At 41.0% G+C, this 17,455-nt stretch overlaps 1 protein-coding gene across 9 annotated transcripts in view; it reads right to left on the bottom strand.

Moving 5' to 3' along the window:
• Positions 1-3,220: 3,220 nt before the first annotated feature.
• NOSTRIN (nitric oxide synthase trafficking) overlaps positions 3,221-17,455 on the bottom strand; it is a 65,790-nt gene continuing 51,555 nt past the window's right edge. For 3 of the 9 annotated variants that reach the window (XM_008544418.2, XM_008544434.2, XM_070581533.1), the window contains 8 exons: positions 16,717-16,815; positions 16,496-16,621; positions 12,456-12,564; positions 11,473-11,561; positions 8,550-8,675; positions 7,501-7,615; positions 6,264-6,353; positions 3,221-3,432 (listed from right to left, as the gene is read on the bottom strand). In XM_008544418.2, the coding sequence (XP_008542640.1) occupies positions 3,296-3,432; positions 6,264-6,353; positions 7,501-7,615; positions 8,550-8,675; positions 11,473-11,561; positions 12,456-12,564; positions 16,496-16,621; positions 16,717-16,815 (891 nt within the window). In that variant the 3' untranslated portion in view covers positions 3,221-3,295. The remainder of the gene's footprint in view (positions 3,433-6,263; positions 6,354-7,500; positions 7,616-8,549; positions 8,676-11,472; positions 11,562-12,455; positions 12,565-16,495; positions 16,622-16,716; positions 16,816-17,455) is intronic. The other 6 variants (XM_008544427.2, XM_070581534.1, XM_070581537.1 and 3 more) reach the window with 2 other exon arrangements.

Below are 17,455 nucleotides of genomic sequence, written 5' to 3'. Positions count from 1 at the left end.
ACCACACTTGGAAAAATCCCTGGAGTAAGTACTTACCATTTGCCCCAGGGTGAGGAAAACTCAACTTACAAGCCAGTTGAAACTGAGATCAGTAACATCTTTGCCACCTCATATACCTGGCTAGCCTGGCCCCAGTCCCTTCTGGACACTCCCTGGTATGATTCCCTTCATTGTCCCTAGATCTCTGTCATTAGTCCTGAGCCTTAGAACCAAGGTCTTTGTCCAGCCAGTTCAGTCTGCTTTCACTCCTGGGTTTGGCTTCTCCTATCCCATAGTTCCTTTGAGAAAGAGATTTTCACTCTAATTCTGTGCAAGTCTATTTACTCCTACCTCAGGTTAAAGCTATTTTCCTCCACATTCCTGTGACGCCGATCAGGTTAGTATCCACTGGGATCTCTCCCTTAGGCGTTCCCAGGCCGCAGGCATCCACACGTCCACATAGTTTCCCTGAGCTGAGCTTCCATCTGCATAAGCACAGCCTGGATTCTCTAGCTTGCTGTTTTCTTACTCCTGTCCCTGTGACTGCCCTGCGGGAGGCGGGGACCCAGCCCCTCCACTGTGGATCACAGCATGCAGGAATCTCTGACACTTTCATGTAGCTGCATACTCTCTACAAAATGTTCCTGATCTTCTCCGCCATGTCCCTACCTTCTGGTCCAGGTCCAAGTCTCACCTTCTCATGCCCCCCACACCCACTGCCCCCGTCTTCCCTGGGTCACACACTCTTTCTATGTAACATTGCAAGGATAACAGGACATGTTGTTAGTTTGATTATAATGCACTTCTCTTGCTCTGAATCAGGCTGATTTCCCCCCAAGGCCATCGCATCTTTGGGAGAGGAGGATTTTTTCTTGGAGGGAGAAACAAAGGTAATCTATGCTCAAATTACTAATCAGTTAAAGCTTTATCATACGGTACAATAAAATTTACTTTACCCCAAACTGAATATTATGTTATTTTTTGATGGATCTTAATATTCACTATGAATATTAACTATTATGGGTAATTGAAAAGGCTAAAAAATGAAATTAATAGATCTTTGTGGTTGATAATGTGATGATACATCATCTTTTAGTCTACTAGACAGGAAATAAGTAGAATAATGCCTTCTGATGTTTTTGGTGAAAGTCTGGCTCTACTGCCTATATTTCAGGTTGTTAGTGTTGCTAAAACAGTTAGTGTTGCTTCCTGATGTGTGAAACTGCTTAGTGAAATATAATTATGAAAGCCCAATTAAGAGTTTAAAAGTATTAATATTAAAAGTTATTCTATATGGAAGACTTTGGGACATCATTAATCTTCACAATATGCACTTAATTTTTACTTACATCTAAAGGGCACCATTCCCATCTGTCCCAGCAGAAAATTCTTGCCCTACTACCAAGATATTCAACAAGTCTGTTATACCCAATTATATTTGGCTTTTATCTAGTTTAATGGTTGTATTTCTTTGAAGTTTAAAATTATATATCAGAGATGCAAAAAGAATTTGCAGCAACATTCCAAAACAAGAAGACCATTTATGTTTTCAGTTTTAAAACTGATTTATGAAGAAAGAGGCAGTGCCTTGCTTTGATAATTACTTCCAAAGAGTTTCAGGTCCTACCACTATTATCATCACTTTCTCTGTATAAATGATCCAGTGTAGGCTGCAGTCAATTGCTACACCATTTTTTATCCATCAAGGCTTAATGGAAAGAAGTAAGATGGAAAGGAAACATAAATTTGAAATCTCTGTTCATGGTCTAATGGCCTCTTATTCAGCCAACTTTCTACATGCAGAAAGGCTTTGTTAATACACCATTAAGGATGACATTAAAACTTCTGATCTGTTCTTCTAGGCTGTAAGGTATGCCTCCCATAACAAATTTTACTTGAGTTCCTTCAGGTCTGACGGCTTTATCTATAATATCTCTATGTGTTAGTTATATCCTGCTATAGGAGTGTAATGGTACAAAGTATAAAAAATACATGTACGTCGGTTTGAAAATTTCCTGGTTGAAAGTATAAAATTTGACAAATTAAAAAAAAAAAAAAAGGAGTTAGGGAACAGGAGAGTAAGGGAATGGATTTTAATTACTCCTTTAATGCCAGACTCTCTATTTGGCCCCAAAGTAAACATGCCCAGATGTTTCTGTCAACATCCTGACCTTCCATTCAATGGAGTGAGTGATCTCCAGGCTACCTTAGGCCATTTTCTGAAAGATGTTGCTGACCACTTTTGTCCATTCTAAAATGTTCCCCTTGGGAAGAGGTTGGGGACTACCTTCTCTCATTCCCAAACTTTTCCCATTACAGGGCATTTGAGGAAGCAGTATAAATCTTCTTCTCTGTAAATATTCCATTTTGATAGTGAATGTTGGTTTCTAGAACTTTCCATCCAAACTAGAGACTCATTAGCATTTAAAGGTCATTTTACTAGGAAGCTGCTTAGGGTATTCCTTTCCTAATGACCTAGTCGGGAAGTGCAGAATTCTTTGATTCTGAATTAGTATATGAAGTTTCCAAACGAGCAAGGAGGTAGGAAATTTCAGGCACTATCTCCTTCCTAACCCTTTCCTACCCACCTTGCTCTCATTCTCAGATCCCCAGCCATCTCCAGCTCACACTCAGACTCACTCTAAGAGCAATTCTGGTTGCAGGCAGAGGGTATATAAAAAGCCACTGCCTCAGACGGTCGTTGGCTCAGCATGGAACTCCATTCTACCCTGCTCCTCTGCCCTGGTATCTGTCTCTTATCTACCACCTTCTCTTCTGATCACGTGGGATCGTGGCCGCATCTCCTGATCCTTTATTCTACCATCTCCTAACCTGAGTCTGTCTTGCCTGCCTGTCTCTGCTGAGCTCTTCTTCTTGAACTTAACCTGTGTTTGGCCTCATTTCTAGGGCCCTGCTTGACCCCTCGCAGGCCTGCTGTGGCCTGTTGCCACCCAAGTCAGAGGAAAGGATCACCTAAGTCTTAATCTCTCTTGTGCTGCTGGAAAACTATGTGACTTCAGGAAAATGGCTTAAGCTGCTGTGGACTCAGTCTCTCTCTGTGTGACACAGGGGCTGGATTGGGTCACCTCTAGGGTCTCTCAGAATCAAAAACTCCAGGGGTTGCAGAGCCTCTTCCCCACCTCCCATATTTTGACTCTGTTTCAAGGAAGTAACCAAGGACGCAGAGTTCTGCGACATGCAGGTGGGACTCCATCACCCATTTAAAAGATAAACTTGCAGAGACCGCAGCATTCATCTTTATTTGCACATTGTATGGTTTACAGAGGGTGTAAGGTGGTGCTTTCAGAAGCCTGTTTCATGCCTGAGAAGCCGCGTTACCAGCATTTGAAGGGAGCTCCTCCACATAAGCAGCAGGAAAATGGCCTTTTTTTCCGTTTAAAGATCCAAACCACCATCCTTCTTCTTTTTTCTTGTATATAGTCACAATGTCACCTGTGAAAACACACATTCAGTTAGACAAATGGGTCTCTGCAGTTTGAGCACATGCCTGAGCCTGCTTGGTAAGACAGTTTTAAGGAGATTCTGTGTTCAGATTTACTTAGTAGCATTGCCTGCACATGATCCAGATGAAGTAAAATTTACCGAACGCTTCTGTATGAAGCAAGCGTAAGGCAGAGAATGCTAAAAAGAGTAAAATAATGGACAACCGAGTTATGCTATAAAATAGTTTGATTGAAAACAGAATTATGTTGGATCATATGCCCTTCTTGTGCTACCTGGCTCATTTTGGATATAGCTGATGGGTCGTCACCAAACTCTTTCTTGGTGTCTGTGCTTTAAGAGTTTCACATGTTGGTGGCCATGAGAATTTGGTATGTTGACTACTTTGAGTACATCTTGGCTATGAGACTTTTCTTTAGATCAAGACAGCTTCTCTCCATGACACATGCCAGCTTCTAGTCCAAAGTTCCAACTCACAGCTTTGCACAGAAATATAACTCCCCATTCAACAAATTAGATAACTTTAATAAAATATCAATGTGAAGATAACACCCCGCCTTTTTTTTTGGTGAGGAAGATTGGCCCTGAACTAACATCTATTGCCAATCTTCCTCTTTTTGCTTGAGGAAGATTGTCCCTGAGCTAATATCTGTGCCAATGTTCCTTTATTTTTCATATGTGGGACACCACCACAGCATGGCTTGATGAGCAGTGTGTGGGTCCGTGCCCAGGATCTGAACCCTTGAACCCCAGGCCACTGCAGCGGAGCATGCGAGCATAACCACTACACCACTGGGCTGGCCCCAAGACAATACTTTTCTAAAGTAATGATTCCAATAACTAGAATGCCTAAGAAACACCAGGCTCTTCTCCAATTCTCTATTTTTTTAAAATACTATTCTGATATTAATAACCCTGAAGCTTAACTTGGTGTCCCACATCCTCTGGCTAAGCACCTCTCTGTGTAAGAGTCCTTTCTCTCTGGCTGCTCCCCGCACATCAAAGTGGAGACATGTGCTTCCTTGGGGATCCATGAGCTACTTTGCCTTTAGCATCATTTCTGAGGTAATTTTTCAGTCTTTCTTTCTTTCTTTCTTTTCCCCAGTAATTTTCTTTCTAAGGCAAAGGGGACTGTTAAACTCCCTTCCATCTCTGCTAGTCAGAGATCACTGCTTCTTCGTGTAGGAGATCATTCTCAGTCTCAGACCTCCCTCTACGGAGTTCTCTCAGGTCAGTAGATTGACACAATTTACTGACAGGAATTCAAACAAATAATTTAAAACCTTATTGCCAGCTTCCCTAGGCCTCCAGGGTCTCATTTCATCTGAAGAAAGCACTTACATAGTCACCCAACTCAAACTCAGCACCCTGGGTCCTAGGTGGCATCTGGGAAATGTGTTTTTTATTCATATGGAAAGTGGGAATACAGCATTTCATTTACCCACTTACTGCCATAGGATCCCTTAGGATGACATGAGTAACGAGGTGACTTCTACAACACTGAAAGCCTTCAAATGAAGGCAACATTGATTTAAGATGAATGCAGGAGAGGATCTGTTTTCTATTTCCTTTTTTCTTGTCTTTACTAATTTCTGAACTGGAAGGAAAAGGAATTGCCTGGAGAAATCTTGCTGGCAAACTGAAAGGAGGTACCCACTAACCAGTAGCAAATACGTGGCGTCCGTGTTGTTTGGCTGCACAATGCATCTTGACTTTCTGTTGGCCCTGAGCACCACGTGCCGGTCATGGATAACAAGCTATTTCCTAAGACACAACTCTTTCTCACCAACCTTTTCATTTCCAGATCTCCGCCTTAGCTTTAACCTCCAAATGTGGTTGCTAGCTGGACACACAAAAAAAGTCGAGGCTGGTGACGTTTTCTTATTCAACACTGTTGAGGCCACATAACCCATTACATAATACCTTTTCATGTTAAACAAAAATCTCTGACACAAAGAAGAGGCTCTGATTCTGTAGAATGGTCATAAAACACTTTTCTAAGAAATAAGTGGGAGAAACATTAAGCTGGGAGCCCCCTGACCTGGGCTATAGAACTTGCTCTTACGCTAAGCCATGAGAGGAGTTCGCTTCCCATTCCTGTGTGTTTAGCTTTCTGAAAAAGAAGAAGATGGGGCCGCATCTCTAATGACTTTCCTTTACTGACCTTCTACCCCAGTATAACGCTGCGAGTAAGAGCATGACGGAGTTTCCGAGTTCAGAGCTCGTGCTGCTGCTGCCTGTGACTTTAGCCAAAGTACTTCTGTGCCTCAGTTTCCTCAGCAATAAAATGGGAATATATAACAATATCTGCTTCAAAGGGTTCTTATGAATATTAAATTGGACAGTGTGCTTGCAACAATGCCTGGCACACAATAAACGCTGATTTAAATGTTAGCTATTATTATTATATGAGCTTTAATTTTTTTTTTTTAAAGATTTTATTTTTTCCTTTTTCTCCCCAAAGCCCCCCAGTACATAGTTGTATATTCTTCGTTGTGGGTCCTTCTAGTTGTAGCATGTGGGATGCTGCCTCAGCGTGGTTTGATGAGCAGTGCCATGTCCGTGCCCAGGATTCGAACCAACGAAACACTGGGCCGCCTGCAGCGGAGCGCACAGACTTAACCACTTGGCCACGGGGCCAGCCCCAATGAGCTTTAATTTTTGATGTGCTTTATGTCCATCTTCTAAGAAGGGTGATTATGAAGCTGAACTGATTAGACATGGCAGGAACTTTTAAGGCTGCCATAGTAAGATAGGAGTTTTATTCAAGTTAAGGCTTCCAACATGGCAAAGCAATTAAACTATTTGAGAATGATTCTTACCTTTTTCCAAATTCAATTCATCATCCTGCCTGGCTTGAAAAGAATATAAGGCCTTACAGAGACCATTGCCGAGCTGGGCTGCACCGGAGGCTGAAAGTTGGATGAAGTTGTAATTACTAATGTGGTGTCAGTAGGCACAATGAATGTGATCAGAAGCTCTTTAGTTATTTAACAGTGTGGTTCAGAATTTGAATATATTGACATCTTCTCAAAGGAAAGTTTATAATTTTATGTAATCGATTCCATAACCATTCCTTGATTCAATAACCATTTATGATGTACCTGTGATGTGTATGGACTGTGTATATTATATAACCAAAAACCATACTATAATATAGAAAATAATAAGTATGCAGAAAAAAGTTATTGTAGTAAAGTTATTGTCTTGTAGTAATAAATAACAAAGACAATAACTTAAAATTGTTTCCCACGTGAGTTTAGTCCACACCAGTTAGCTAATATCTGTGGCAGTTGTATGCACGTTTTAGGAGACATACATCGGTTTTGCCATTTAGGTATAGTGGACACTCGGAGCATGTGCTTCTTACCATCAACCTTAGGTATTTACAGAACTGTTTTTCAAACAATGCAATGGTAAACCTTTAATATACCATCTGACCATAATGTTCTGAGTTTTACTGAAACTCTTTTTTGCCAATTTCTAGTCAAGAAACTAGAGAATCAAGGTTCTGGTGACCATAGTTGAACAGTGAGGGACAATGACGTGTGCGTGTGTGCGTGTGTGTGTGTGTGTGTGTGTGTTGAAAGGTGAAGGGCAGTGGCGTGGATGGACAAATGACTAAAGTCAGACAGCTGGATAAAGGTGTTGGGTAGGCCTTGGGGTCACTGTGTTTTTCTCTCGGAGAGGACGGGATTTCCATGGAAGTTTGGAGAAGGTTGTAGAGACAGAGCTGCAGAGTTTTTCACGATGGTTTAGGGGTGACTGTAGGGGCAGCAAATCACAGTCTGTCTGAACAACATGGGTATCAGTCACCTGAGGCAACTTTTCATACTGTAAAATTCTTTTCCCCTCCCACCACTCTTCTTCACTCCTCCCCGCCTTTTGGATTACATTTGCACAGAAAGCCACAAATTCTAACAGATTAATCAATTCTAATGGAAATGCAAATTTCTCTGAGCCAATATATGTCAATGTGGCTCTAAAAATAAAACGTGAATGTAGCCATGTGCTTTACCGAAAGGACCCAGCCCAAAATTATTCTGGGCGTGGGATTACCTGTAGATGAAGAACTTGGAATTCTCTGCCCTTCAGAAGACGCCCTGCTCACGACATTCCCTAATCTCTTCATCAGAAAAGGCCGAGATATTTTTACATAACTATGTGTCTGCTGCTGTTCAAATAGTTAAAAAAAAAAAGTCATTTTAACAACACTGTCATCAAAAGTATTTATGAAAAGTGATTCTGCTGCAGCTATTTTCCTCAGGAACTTGTTTTTTAACTTTTTGGAGGAGGATATAAATAAATTATTCAACATATTTCTAAATCCTACTCTAGAGCTTTCTTGCTTCTGAAGCTGTAATATTTTCAGAATTAGAAAATTACCATATTTTATAGCCTGTGTTTGCAATTCTGACCTGCACCTCAAGGTCAAATAATAACATTTTCAACACTATTTCTACAAATTCAACTTTAATTGGCTTTAATGCAAGTGAAATTATCATGATTTTGTCTAAATGAGATCGTTTTAGAACTCTTGAGTTTCTTAGAAAGAAAACTGTCTCTTCATCGCAAGATGGTTATAGCTCCCCCTTCTGATAGGAAATGGAAAACAGCTACAAGCAATAGCTACCCAGTATATTCACATGCTCACCATCAATTCCTAAAGAGTGTAACCCTGGGAAAATACGTGTGTGTGAATTTTAAAAATTGTACTCATGCATTACCTACATTATATACTGTGTTAAATGGATGAGAGTAACGCATGTCACAAAATCTTACAATTTAGGTCTGTGTGAATACTAAAATTTTGATTTAATACAAATTTCATGTTCAAAGGATAAAGTCAAAGTATGAAGAGGAAGAAGAAAGAATCTAAAGTGTTTTTAACTTATATTAACTTAGTCTACAAAGAAATATTCATTTGTATTTAGCTCTTGTTACTGTGCTTAAAAGGAAAAAAATAAATTTATCTTAAAATTCTGCAAGTGGGATTTGGGACACATGGCACATACAATTCATAACAGCTTTTTTGCCCTGATGCTCTTTAAGCCATTCCATCCAGCAAGCCAAGTCAAGAAATTACAATCAATCTCTTAAAATTTTACCTTTTCTTTCCACTTGAAGATGGAGTTACTACAGGGATGGCTGGGTTGAGGTCTTTTCTCAAGTTCTGCTAACACTGATGACAGTTTATAGGAGTTTGCTTGCAAAAGGTCTAGTTTCAAATTTGTCTGTGGATACATCATTTGGCCATGTGAGTAAATTTCCAGAAAATGAGGCACAACTGGGTGGGTAAAGGGATATACTAGGATAACTTCCAAAATGACAAAGAGGTCTAGAAAAGTACACATTCAACTCCTGTGCAGATATGCACGGAAAATGCTGAAGAGAGAAAAAAATGAACCATTTAAGCAGTCTAGAGGAAAGCCTTAGTTGTTGAGTAAGTCTTATTCTGGGCTCTTGTAAACAGGGTAAGCCGGGAACCTTGACAGATACATTACTCAGTACATTGTGGCAATGAATAGCTTTACTCAGTTTTCTGCTGAGGAATGAGAAAGGGAATAACAAGTGTTGATTGCAGAAGGTGACTTTTGGAGGGCCTTGCAGAAAGGCAATTGAGCCCTAGGCGCTCAACATTGTGAACAGAACTGACCTTATATCAACAGAATCAAACTAAAGTGATATGAAGTGAGGTTTTTGTTGTTGTTGTTGTTGTTGTTGTTGTTGATGTTATGGTTTTTCTTGAAGAGGCAAGGTCTTATATTACCTAGAAAGTTTGCAGTAACACTTCTGGAAACTGGAAACAATATTCTGGGATATTTGAGTACAAAAACAAAGAGTGAAGCTAAAGATACACTCCTAGTCTTTTCCTGTTCTCAATTTAACCTTGAGCTAGAAAGTTTATAATGATTTCTTTCTCAGACTGTGTTCAGTCAGGATAAATCAAATAACAGAATCTAAACATTGGAAGGGGCCTGCTCATTCAATCTCCTCCTCCCTTCTCTCTCTGTTTTCCACACCTGAAGCATGGGGATCCCTAATCCTAACATCCCTGCCAGGGGGTCACAGCCATGGACCAGACACCTCCAACTGATGGGGAAGAGCTCTAACGCCTTGAACAATCCACTGCATTGTGGGGCAGTTTTATCTAAGGTGAAATCAAAAGTTCCCCCTACCTTCTGCCACTAGACCTAGTCTGCATTTGAGAGCATCACGGAGCAAGTCTCTTTCCTTTTCTATGTGGCACTCCTTCCACTATCTGAAGACAATGTCTATCTTAAATACCTCCAGTTTCCACAAGAGTTTCTCAAACATGCCTTGCCAAGATTCTCGCTTCAAATGTGATGCTTCAAGGACGAAGAGACAATGAATTAGGAAGTCTTTAAATGAAAGAGAGTTTCCTCCTGCAAGAAACCTGGGTAACATGAAATCTACCAGTATCACAAGTTTCATTCTACTAAGTGCAGAGGTGTGCAATGAAGTTACATGGATATTTGGCATCCACCTTTTGAAGGTTTATATTTGTTCCATCACTAGATCGTAAGCACCAGGAGTTCAGAAGTCAGATCCTCTCCCGCCTTGCATCCTCCACTGTGTGAATCTGGCCAGTATGTACCCTGATGATCCTAATACATGTTCTATGCTGGTAATGACAATGACAAAGTTCTATGCAAGAATAACCAAGGAAATAAACATAACTTAATGCCATCATAAAATGCTCTATATGACTTTATTATGGCAAATATTATTTGCATCAAATTAGTTAATGAAACATTTTGTGCTGTCACAGAAAACATCCTATCGTCTGTTTTATCATTTCATAAAAATTGTAGCTGTGTGTCATTGCAGATGTGTTATACCTCTGTTCCCAAGTGAACAGAATTCAGGCCTTTCTTTTCCCAAGAAGCATTAGGTTTGTTTCTGCAACAGTGCCACCAATAAAGGAAGCCTTTGCTAAAAAATAGATAAAATATATCTGGCTGCATCTGCCTACTTTCACCAAAGAATGATTGAAATTGCCCATTTGGACAGAATCATTAGGTACCTACTGTCAGAAGAGAATTGTTAGGCTATATGAAGGGAAGGAAAGCAGGCCCAGGTTAGTTTCCTGTATCCTTCAAAACATGGCTAAAAATTGTATTTCTTCCTGAAGTTTTCTTAGATTAACCCCAATCAACTTCCTCTCACTCTGATCACAGCAGAAAACCCTTATCTTGCACACATAGGTGATGTATATCTGTTTGCTTTTATTCCTCTATAAAATGCATGGACCTTTGCTAATTCCCCTGTTGATGCGAGTACCTCTGAAGTGGCCACCTTGTCCATCAATCCCCACAGAACACCCACCTCCCCTCAAAACAACCTCAGCCTCTAAAGCTGCTCCTTGCTTCCCCAAAAGCTTTCACCTCACACCCAGACTACCCTCTTCCTTCTGTGTGGTCACATCTCTTTCTCCTGTTATTCTCAGAAGACCCTGATGTTAGCTGAGGAATGAATGGAAAACACCATTTTAATAACAGTTACCAGTTTTTGAGCTCTCATCTGCACATGGTGCTGGCATATTCTAGATAATATTTCATTGGCACAAAAACCCTTGAGGTAGGTACCAATATTGCCATTTTACTTTCCAGAAAACTAAAGCCGTCCCAGGTCCCTGTGAACAGCAGAGCTAGATCTAAATACAGACCTTTCTGAATGCAGACCCTGTGTTTTTGGTCACTTTTCTTAACTGGGTTAAAGTACACATGGTTTCCAGATCCTGAAAGAATGATTCTATTTTGGGGAATTCTATTTTAGGCACAATTCTCTTCCTGGGAGGATACTCAAGTGAACATTTCCAAGTAGTTAGATTTTCCCAGATCTCTCAAACTATTTGTCCAGGAGCTGACCGTACAAGCTCTCTGACTAGATCGTTCTGTGTCATGAGAAAGGAAAGGCAAACAGAGGTCAAATGGGCCAGAAAACAAGCATTCTAAAAATAACTCTTTCATCATTAAATCTAGGAAACTGCACTCTGCAAATATGTACCTCGTCCATTAAGGCCGCTGTTGATCTCTGACTGTCCGCATCGGAGAAGGAGGAGTCACTCGAGTATGCTCTCAGCATCCGTCCCAGGCCTGAAAATGAAGTCATGCTCTCAGTCACTGTTCAGCCTGTCCTAAGGGGACACAGCTGAGAAGAGGTCACGCTCAGAGGGCCCTGAGCCCAGAAGAATTTCCTAAACCATTAGGGCAGTTTCCGTATGTAGTTGTTACTAAATTTTACTAAATGGGTGACCTTCACTTTTATTTAATGAAATCTGAGAAATACTGGTGTTTAAAGTGTCTTGACTGTTATTTTTCAAGATGAGCTTATGAATCCTCCTTGCTGACCCATTCCACGGAGGATTCCTGACATTTACCGTAATGGTAAGCTCTCCTTTGCTGTGGTATTTACATTTGTAATCATTTTGCTCTCTTGGATTTTCGATCAAGTATTACATTGCAATAGGTTGTTCTGTTCCACATAAAAGAAGCCACACATATGAGAATCAGAAGTGTGGAGTCGTTTTTATTATCTGTATCGTTTTAGTGCTGCTGTACATTCTAGCATGCCTAACTTCTAAGTGTAGGATTTGATTTTAGTGATTTTTCACATCGTTCAGAAAGTAAGTTTAAAAAGAAATGAGAAACCAAAAGCCCTGTGCACAAGAGGTTTACCATGTTTTGAAACAGATGGATTGTCCCTCATTCCAGCCAATTTCAGAAACACAGTAAAATGCTACATTTCTGGAAATGGTGGTATAGTACTTATATAGCTCTCACAGACAGACCAAATGTCATTTTCCACTTTTTGCTCTCTCTTTTCTTCTTTTTTATTTTTCTTAATTCACATAAATTAGGTTTGACATATGGTTCTCTAAATGAGATGATCCCCTCCCAATGAGCAAAAGCAGGATCACCCTAACTCTGAATGGAACCTCCCAGTAGAATCCTCCCCCTTCCTGGGCCATCCACAGAGTCATTACACACCTTCCTGGTCTCTCGAGGCTTTTTCAATATCTCTCTGCAGTCTTAACAGTTTCGATTTTATAGAAGACTCTTGTCGCTCTTTACTCATTGCATTGTTAGGCTCTTCCTCCTTTAGGGAAAAAAAAAGGATGTTTAACAATTTAAGGGTGAAAAAGGAAGAGTAGCTACTCCTAATCACACTGAGACTTTCACCGACTGGACCTAATTTTAACTTCACTGAAGAAAAAAAGTAAAAAAAATAAAAGCAGGGTAGCCTTTGGTTTTATACAGCTTGTTCTAACTGTTCTAGACCTGCTTTCTAAGAAACCATCCTCTGACAATCCAAATGTAGCATCACGCGGGTGCCTCAAGCTAGGACAGCCCCAGGAGTGGAACAGATGTTTATGGTGGTCTGTGCTGGCTGGCTGCTGGGGACACCTGAGCTAAAACACATATGCTCTTCCCACAATGGGTTTATAATTTAGTTAGACCTTGAAGTGTAACAGTGGGAGACGTAGCAAGTGAGGGCCACGTGCATTCAGGAATGGTGCAGACAGGAATGTGTGGCTCACCAAGGCAGGGCTGTGAAAGCTTCAAAGAGGTTTGAAAACTTAACCAGGATTTTTCGGTCAAAGGGAAGTAGGGCAAAGGGTACTCCAGGCACGAGAAATGGCACAAGCAAAGGACACAGGGAGGACTGCGTGAAAGGTACCAGGAACAGTAAACAGACCTGTTGCTTGAGCAAACATAGTGGAAGAAAAAGTTGTCTAACTGGTTTAGGCGAGAGTTTCAGGCCGAAATAGGGATTTTACTAAGTAGGCTGTGAGAAGTCATTAATGATATCTCAGCTTTTACATACATTATTTCCAGGGTTGAATGAAAAAAAGATTAGGATGGAGTCGGGTCGGGTCGGGAGGTGGCTGAACGTGGGTGTAGCAGAGGGACAGAAACTGGTGAAGAAAGAGGGAAAACTAATGACTGAAGGTGAAAGTGGAGGAGTCAGGACTGATAAGAAAGGAGAAACACTAGGATCCTGAATATTGAGGGAGAGATTAGCTTTAGATAGCCATGAAGAAAGGGAGGGGTGAGGATTTAGAGCAAAGCGAATGGCCATTATAAAAATATAATGTATGGATAAAAATATTTTGTTTATGTATCATGTATTATATATCATAAAAGATTTCCTTATCTTCTTTATTACGTGGGATTCTTACAACAATTTTGTGGGATTGGTTTTGTTTTCTCCATTTTACCTGTGACACTCAGAGAAATAAATGAATTTCCAAGACGAAACAGCTAGTGATTATTCCTGAAACCCAACCCCTGTGAACCCCAATTCTCTACCCGAATCCACTCTTTCACATGCCTGCCCAGGGCTGAGGCCCAAGCTGACATCCCACCCCAGGTGAGCTCTCAATAAACTGCAAGGATGCCAATTCCCAACCCTCAGTCGTCCTTGTTGGAAGAATGCACATCATACTTTGGCTTCCAAACCAGACCCCAACTTTTTTGGTTTGTTTGGGGACACCTACTGTTTAAAATGTATTTTCAGGGATAGCTGACTATGGGGTCAACTTAAGGATCAAGTATACTGCCATCCTTTAACTTTCTTAAATTCGTCCTTCTCATCCAAAGACTTATTTGGAAGAAGATCGATACTGGAGGAGGCATATAAAACTGCGGACACAATCTTTTGAACATGGCCTTTACACTAACCTTACTGATATTTTCACCCTGGTCATACCCTCCAATATTTACACTCAGATTGTTCTCCTGTCTTACCCTAGTCCATGTAAATTATGTGGCACTAGATAAAAGCCAGTCTACACTTACTGCCAATGACTATAAAGTCAGATTTCAGACGTGTGTTGCTTCGAGGATATTAAGAAAATCCTATTCACTCATTTGGAGATACAGTCCATTCTCTTAGACAACAGATATGTAGTTAGTCTGGTTTCGTAGAAACCAAAAGTTTCCACGGGCACGTCAATGAAAGATAAGTTGTGACTGCTTAAATTTCAATAGAAGTTTAGTCAAATTTTCAAGGAGAATGACCCTTATTTTATTGACAGGTTAGTCAATAGAGGGATTTTTATAAGGAAGTGATAAATATATTTTATTGCACATTTTCCCATCTCAGGGATCACCTACACTATTTGGAAGAAAAAAAAAAGTACTTTCCCCATGTAATCAAGTCTTCCTTTCCACTCCCATCTCTACTTTCATTTCTGCTTCGAAGAGACATCACTAGTGCTAATTTGTTTTGCCTTTGCCAGGGTAGGAAAAAAAGATTCAGTTGAAGAAATAGCTGGCCACTCACTGCTGTTTGGAGGGTGGGGAAGGGGAAAGCTGGTCAGGACTCATTGCTGTGCCCAGATCTAACTGCCTCTCCCTCTCCCCCCATCTCTTGTTCCCTGAGCAGGAGTCCTGGGATGTTGACTTTGGCTATACTTTTAATCCTATAGGAGAAAATGACCAGCAGGTCAGGTCTAAACACAGCAAGGAATGAGCACCCCAATCTGGACCTTGAAGGTCTGAAAGAAATACGACAGAGGGCCCAGGGAGGAGAGATCACGAATTCTTCCTGCAGATTTTGGTATAATGATCAACTCCTAGAACACTACAATTAAGACAAACAACAGGGGAGCAGAGGACAAAATCTTTGAGGCATGACCCAGAAGATGAAGAACTTACCCCAAGATAGCAGGGAGGCAAGATGGCTGGGCTCTAACCAGGGACACTGATCAGTTTTTGGCAAGGAAGGTTACAGGACAGTAGAATCATCCAAATGCCCTTGAAATAAGCTTTTGTAATTTGGCACAAGTTTTTCAAAAGCAAGAACCATAAGGAATCTGGGAAATAAAACCTCTCCTAGGTTTCATGCCTTTGTGCATTCCCCTCCACTCGAGTGTGAGCTGCACTTATTGACTCGCTTCTAACAAACAGGATATGATGAGATGTCACTTCTGAGATTAGCTTATAGAAGACTACTCTTCCCTCTTGGCACTCTGGCTCTGTCTCTCTTGGATCACTAGTTCCAGGGGAAGCAGGCTGGATGTTGTGAGCTCTCCATAGGTGGAGAGACTCACATGGCGAGGAACTGAGATCTCCAGCCAAGTCAGCGAGGCCCAGAGGCCCACCATGAGCCACGTGAGTAAGCTTAGAAGCAGGCCGTCTCCCAGTAGAGCCTTGAGATGTCTGCAGTCCTGGCTGACACCTTGGTGGCAGCCTTGAGAGGGACTCAGAGGCACCCCGTTAAGCCACACTTGGATTCCTGACCTACAGAAGCTGTGAGATAATAGACATTTGTTTTAATCCATTAAATTTGGGGGTAATTTGTTATGCAGCAATAGACAACCAATATGATATACAGTGATTATTTACAAATCTCATTTGAAATGAGAGGAGAGCTCTACAGATACCCTGGACAGCCAGAAAGACGAACAAGTAGGTCCTAGAGCAAATTAATCCTGAACTATTGCTGGAGGCAAAAATGATAAAAACTGAGGGTGTCCTACTTTGGCCACATGATGAGAAGGCAAGATTCTTTGGAAAAGACAATAATGCTGGGAAAAGTTAAAGGCAGCAGGAAAAGAGGAAGATCAAATATCAGCTGAATGGACTCCATAAAGGAAACCATGGGCACGAGTCTACAGGTCCTGACAGGGGCTGTGGAGGACAGGACATTGTGTCCACCACTCATTCAGAGCGTCACCAGGAGTCAGAGCCAACTTGACAGCATGTAACAACAACAAATTTATAGATCATGAAACTTGTCTGCCTGGCATTGCTCTTACAGAAGACTGAGTATAAAGATTCAGCCTAAAGCCTTGCTTGACTTTCTTCCCTTCCAGAGAATACCAAAGACATGTTTCCATTGCCTAGTTTCTAAACTACACACTGTTTTTCTTATTTATACAGACTATGAAAAAAATTAATATTTTCATGTAAAAAACAAGAGCTATTTCCTTTACAATTGCTCTCAATGTTTTTCAAAATAAATCCCTCAGTGCACGACGGAGATTCCCCATTAATGGAACTTTCTCTCATTCCATACTTACAAAGTAATCAGTTAACAGGAACTCAGATTTATTTTCTGTAGATGAGACTGCAGTTTCTTCCACGAGAGCCTGGATATCTTTTTCAACATCTATCTTGCTGATGGCACAGTGAATCTGTGTGTGGTACTGCAATGCCAAGAAGCAGAACAAGGTTGCTGAAAATCTGTTTCCCGCCAGTTCTGACCACACCTACCAGAAATGGAGAAATCTTTACTACTCACCGTGGTCAGGGTTTGGCCAAAAACAGAAATATGTTGGCTGTACTGGTTTAAGTTATTGCACAAAAGTTGAATTCTTTCCTTCTCCAGTTCCAGGATGCTCTAGAAAGGATAAAAAATGACATAAGATCAGCTAGTTGTTATGCAAAATTGAAGTCACCCAGCAAGCACTGACACACCCAAAGAAAGTCTGAGCAAACTGTCATGTCTGTGCCTCTTGATAATGTCATATCCAAACTGCAGTGAGGGGAGATTCCCAGGACAGGAATGTGATTTGGGGTCTGTCCTATTTACCCTCTATTAGGATTGATTTAACTCACACACTTTCCCCCGGCTTTTTTGGTCCAAAAGGCATACAGGCAGATGCCACGGGGTTACCTGACATTCACAAAGAAGGAGGAGAAAAGGAATCATTTGAAACGCATCCATGAGGTCTGGAGAAAGAGAGTGGTGCCCAGTAAAATCCATGTCTATGTCTTGGAAATGCATTCAGACATTGAATATTTTTAGAATTGTTTATAGTGCATACAAGGCATTCTGCTAGTCTCTGCAGGGGCAAAGATGATGAGACAAATTCTCTGCTTAAGGAAACTATTTGATGAGAGCACAACTCCAAAGTCCGATCAATTCACAATCCTGGCCTAAAATTAGGCCTGGGGGTCAGGGACCACGGTTTGAAGGTGGGAACATAGCCTCCTCATTTTGTGTGGGATAACAAAAATTCCACCCTTGGAGTTTCTTA

This window comes from Equus przewalskii, chromosome 17, assembly GCF_037783145.1.
Source record: "Equus przewalskii isolate Varuska chromosome 17, EquPr2, whole genome shotgun sequence".
NCBI classification, from domain to species: domain Eukaryota; kingdom Metazoa; phylum Chordata; class Mammalia; order Perissodactyla; family Equidae; genus Equus; species Equus przewalskii.
Note: the sequence above shows the minus strand (reverse complement) of the source record. Positions and strands in the feature narration are given on the sequence as shown.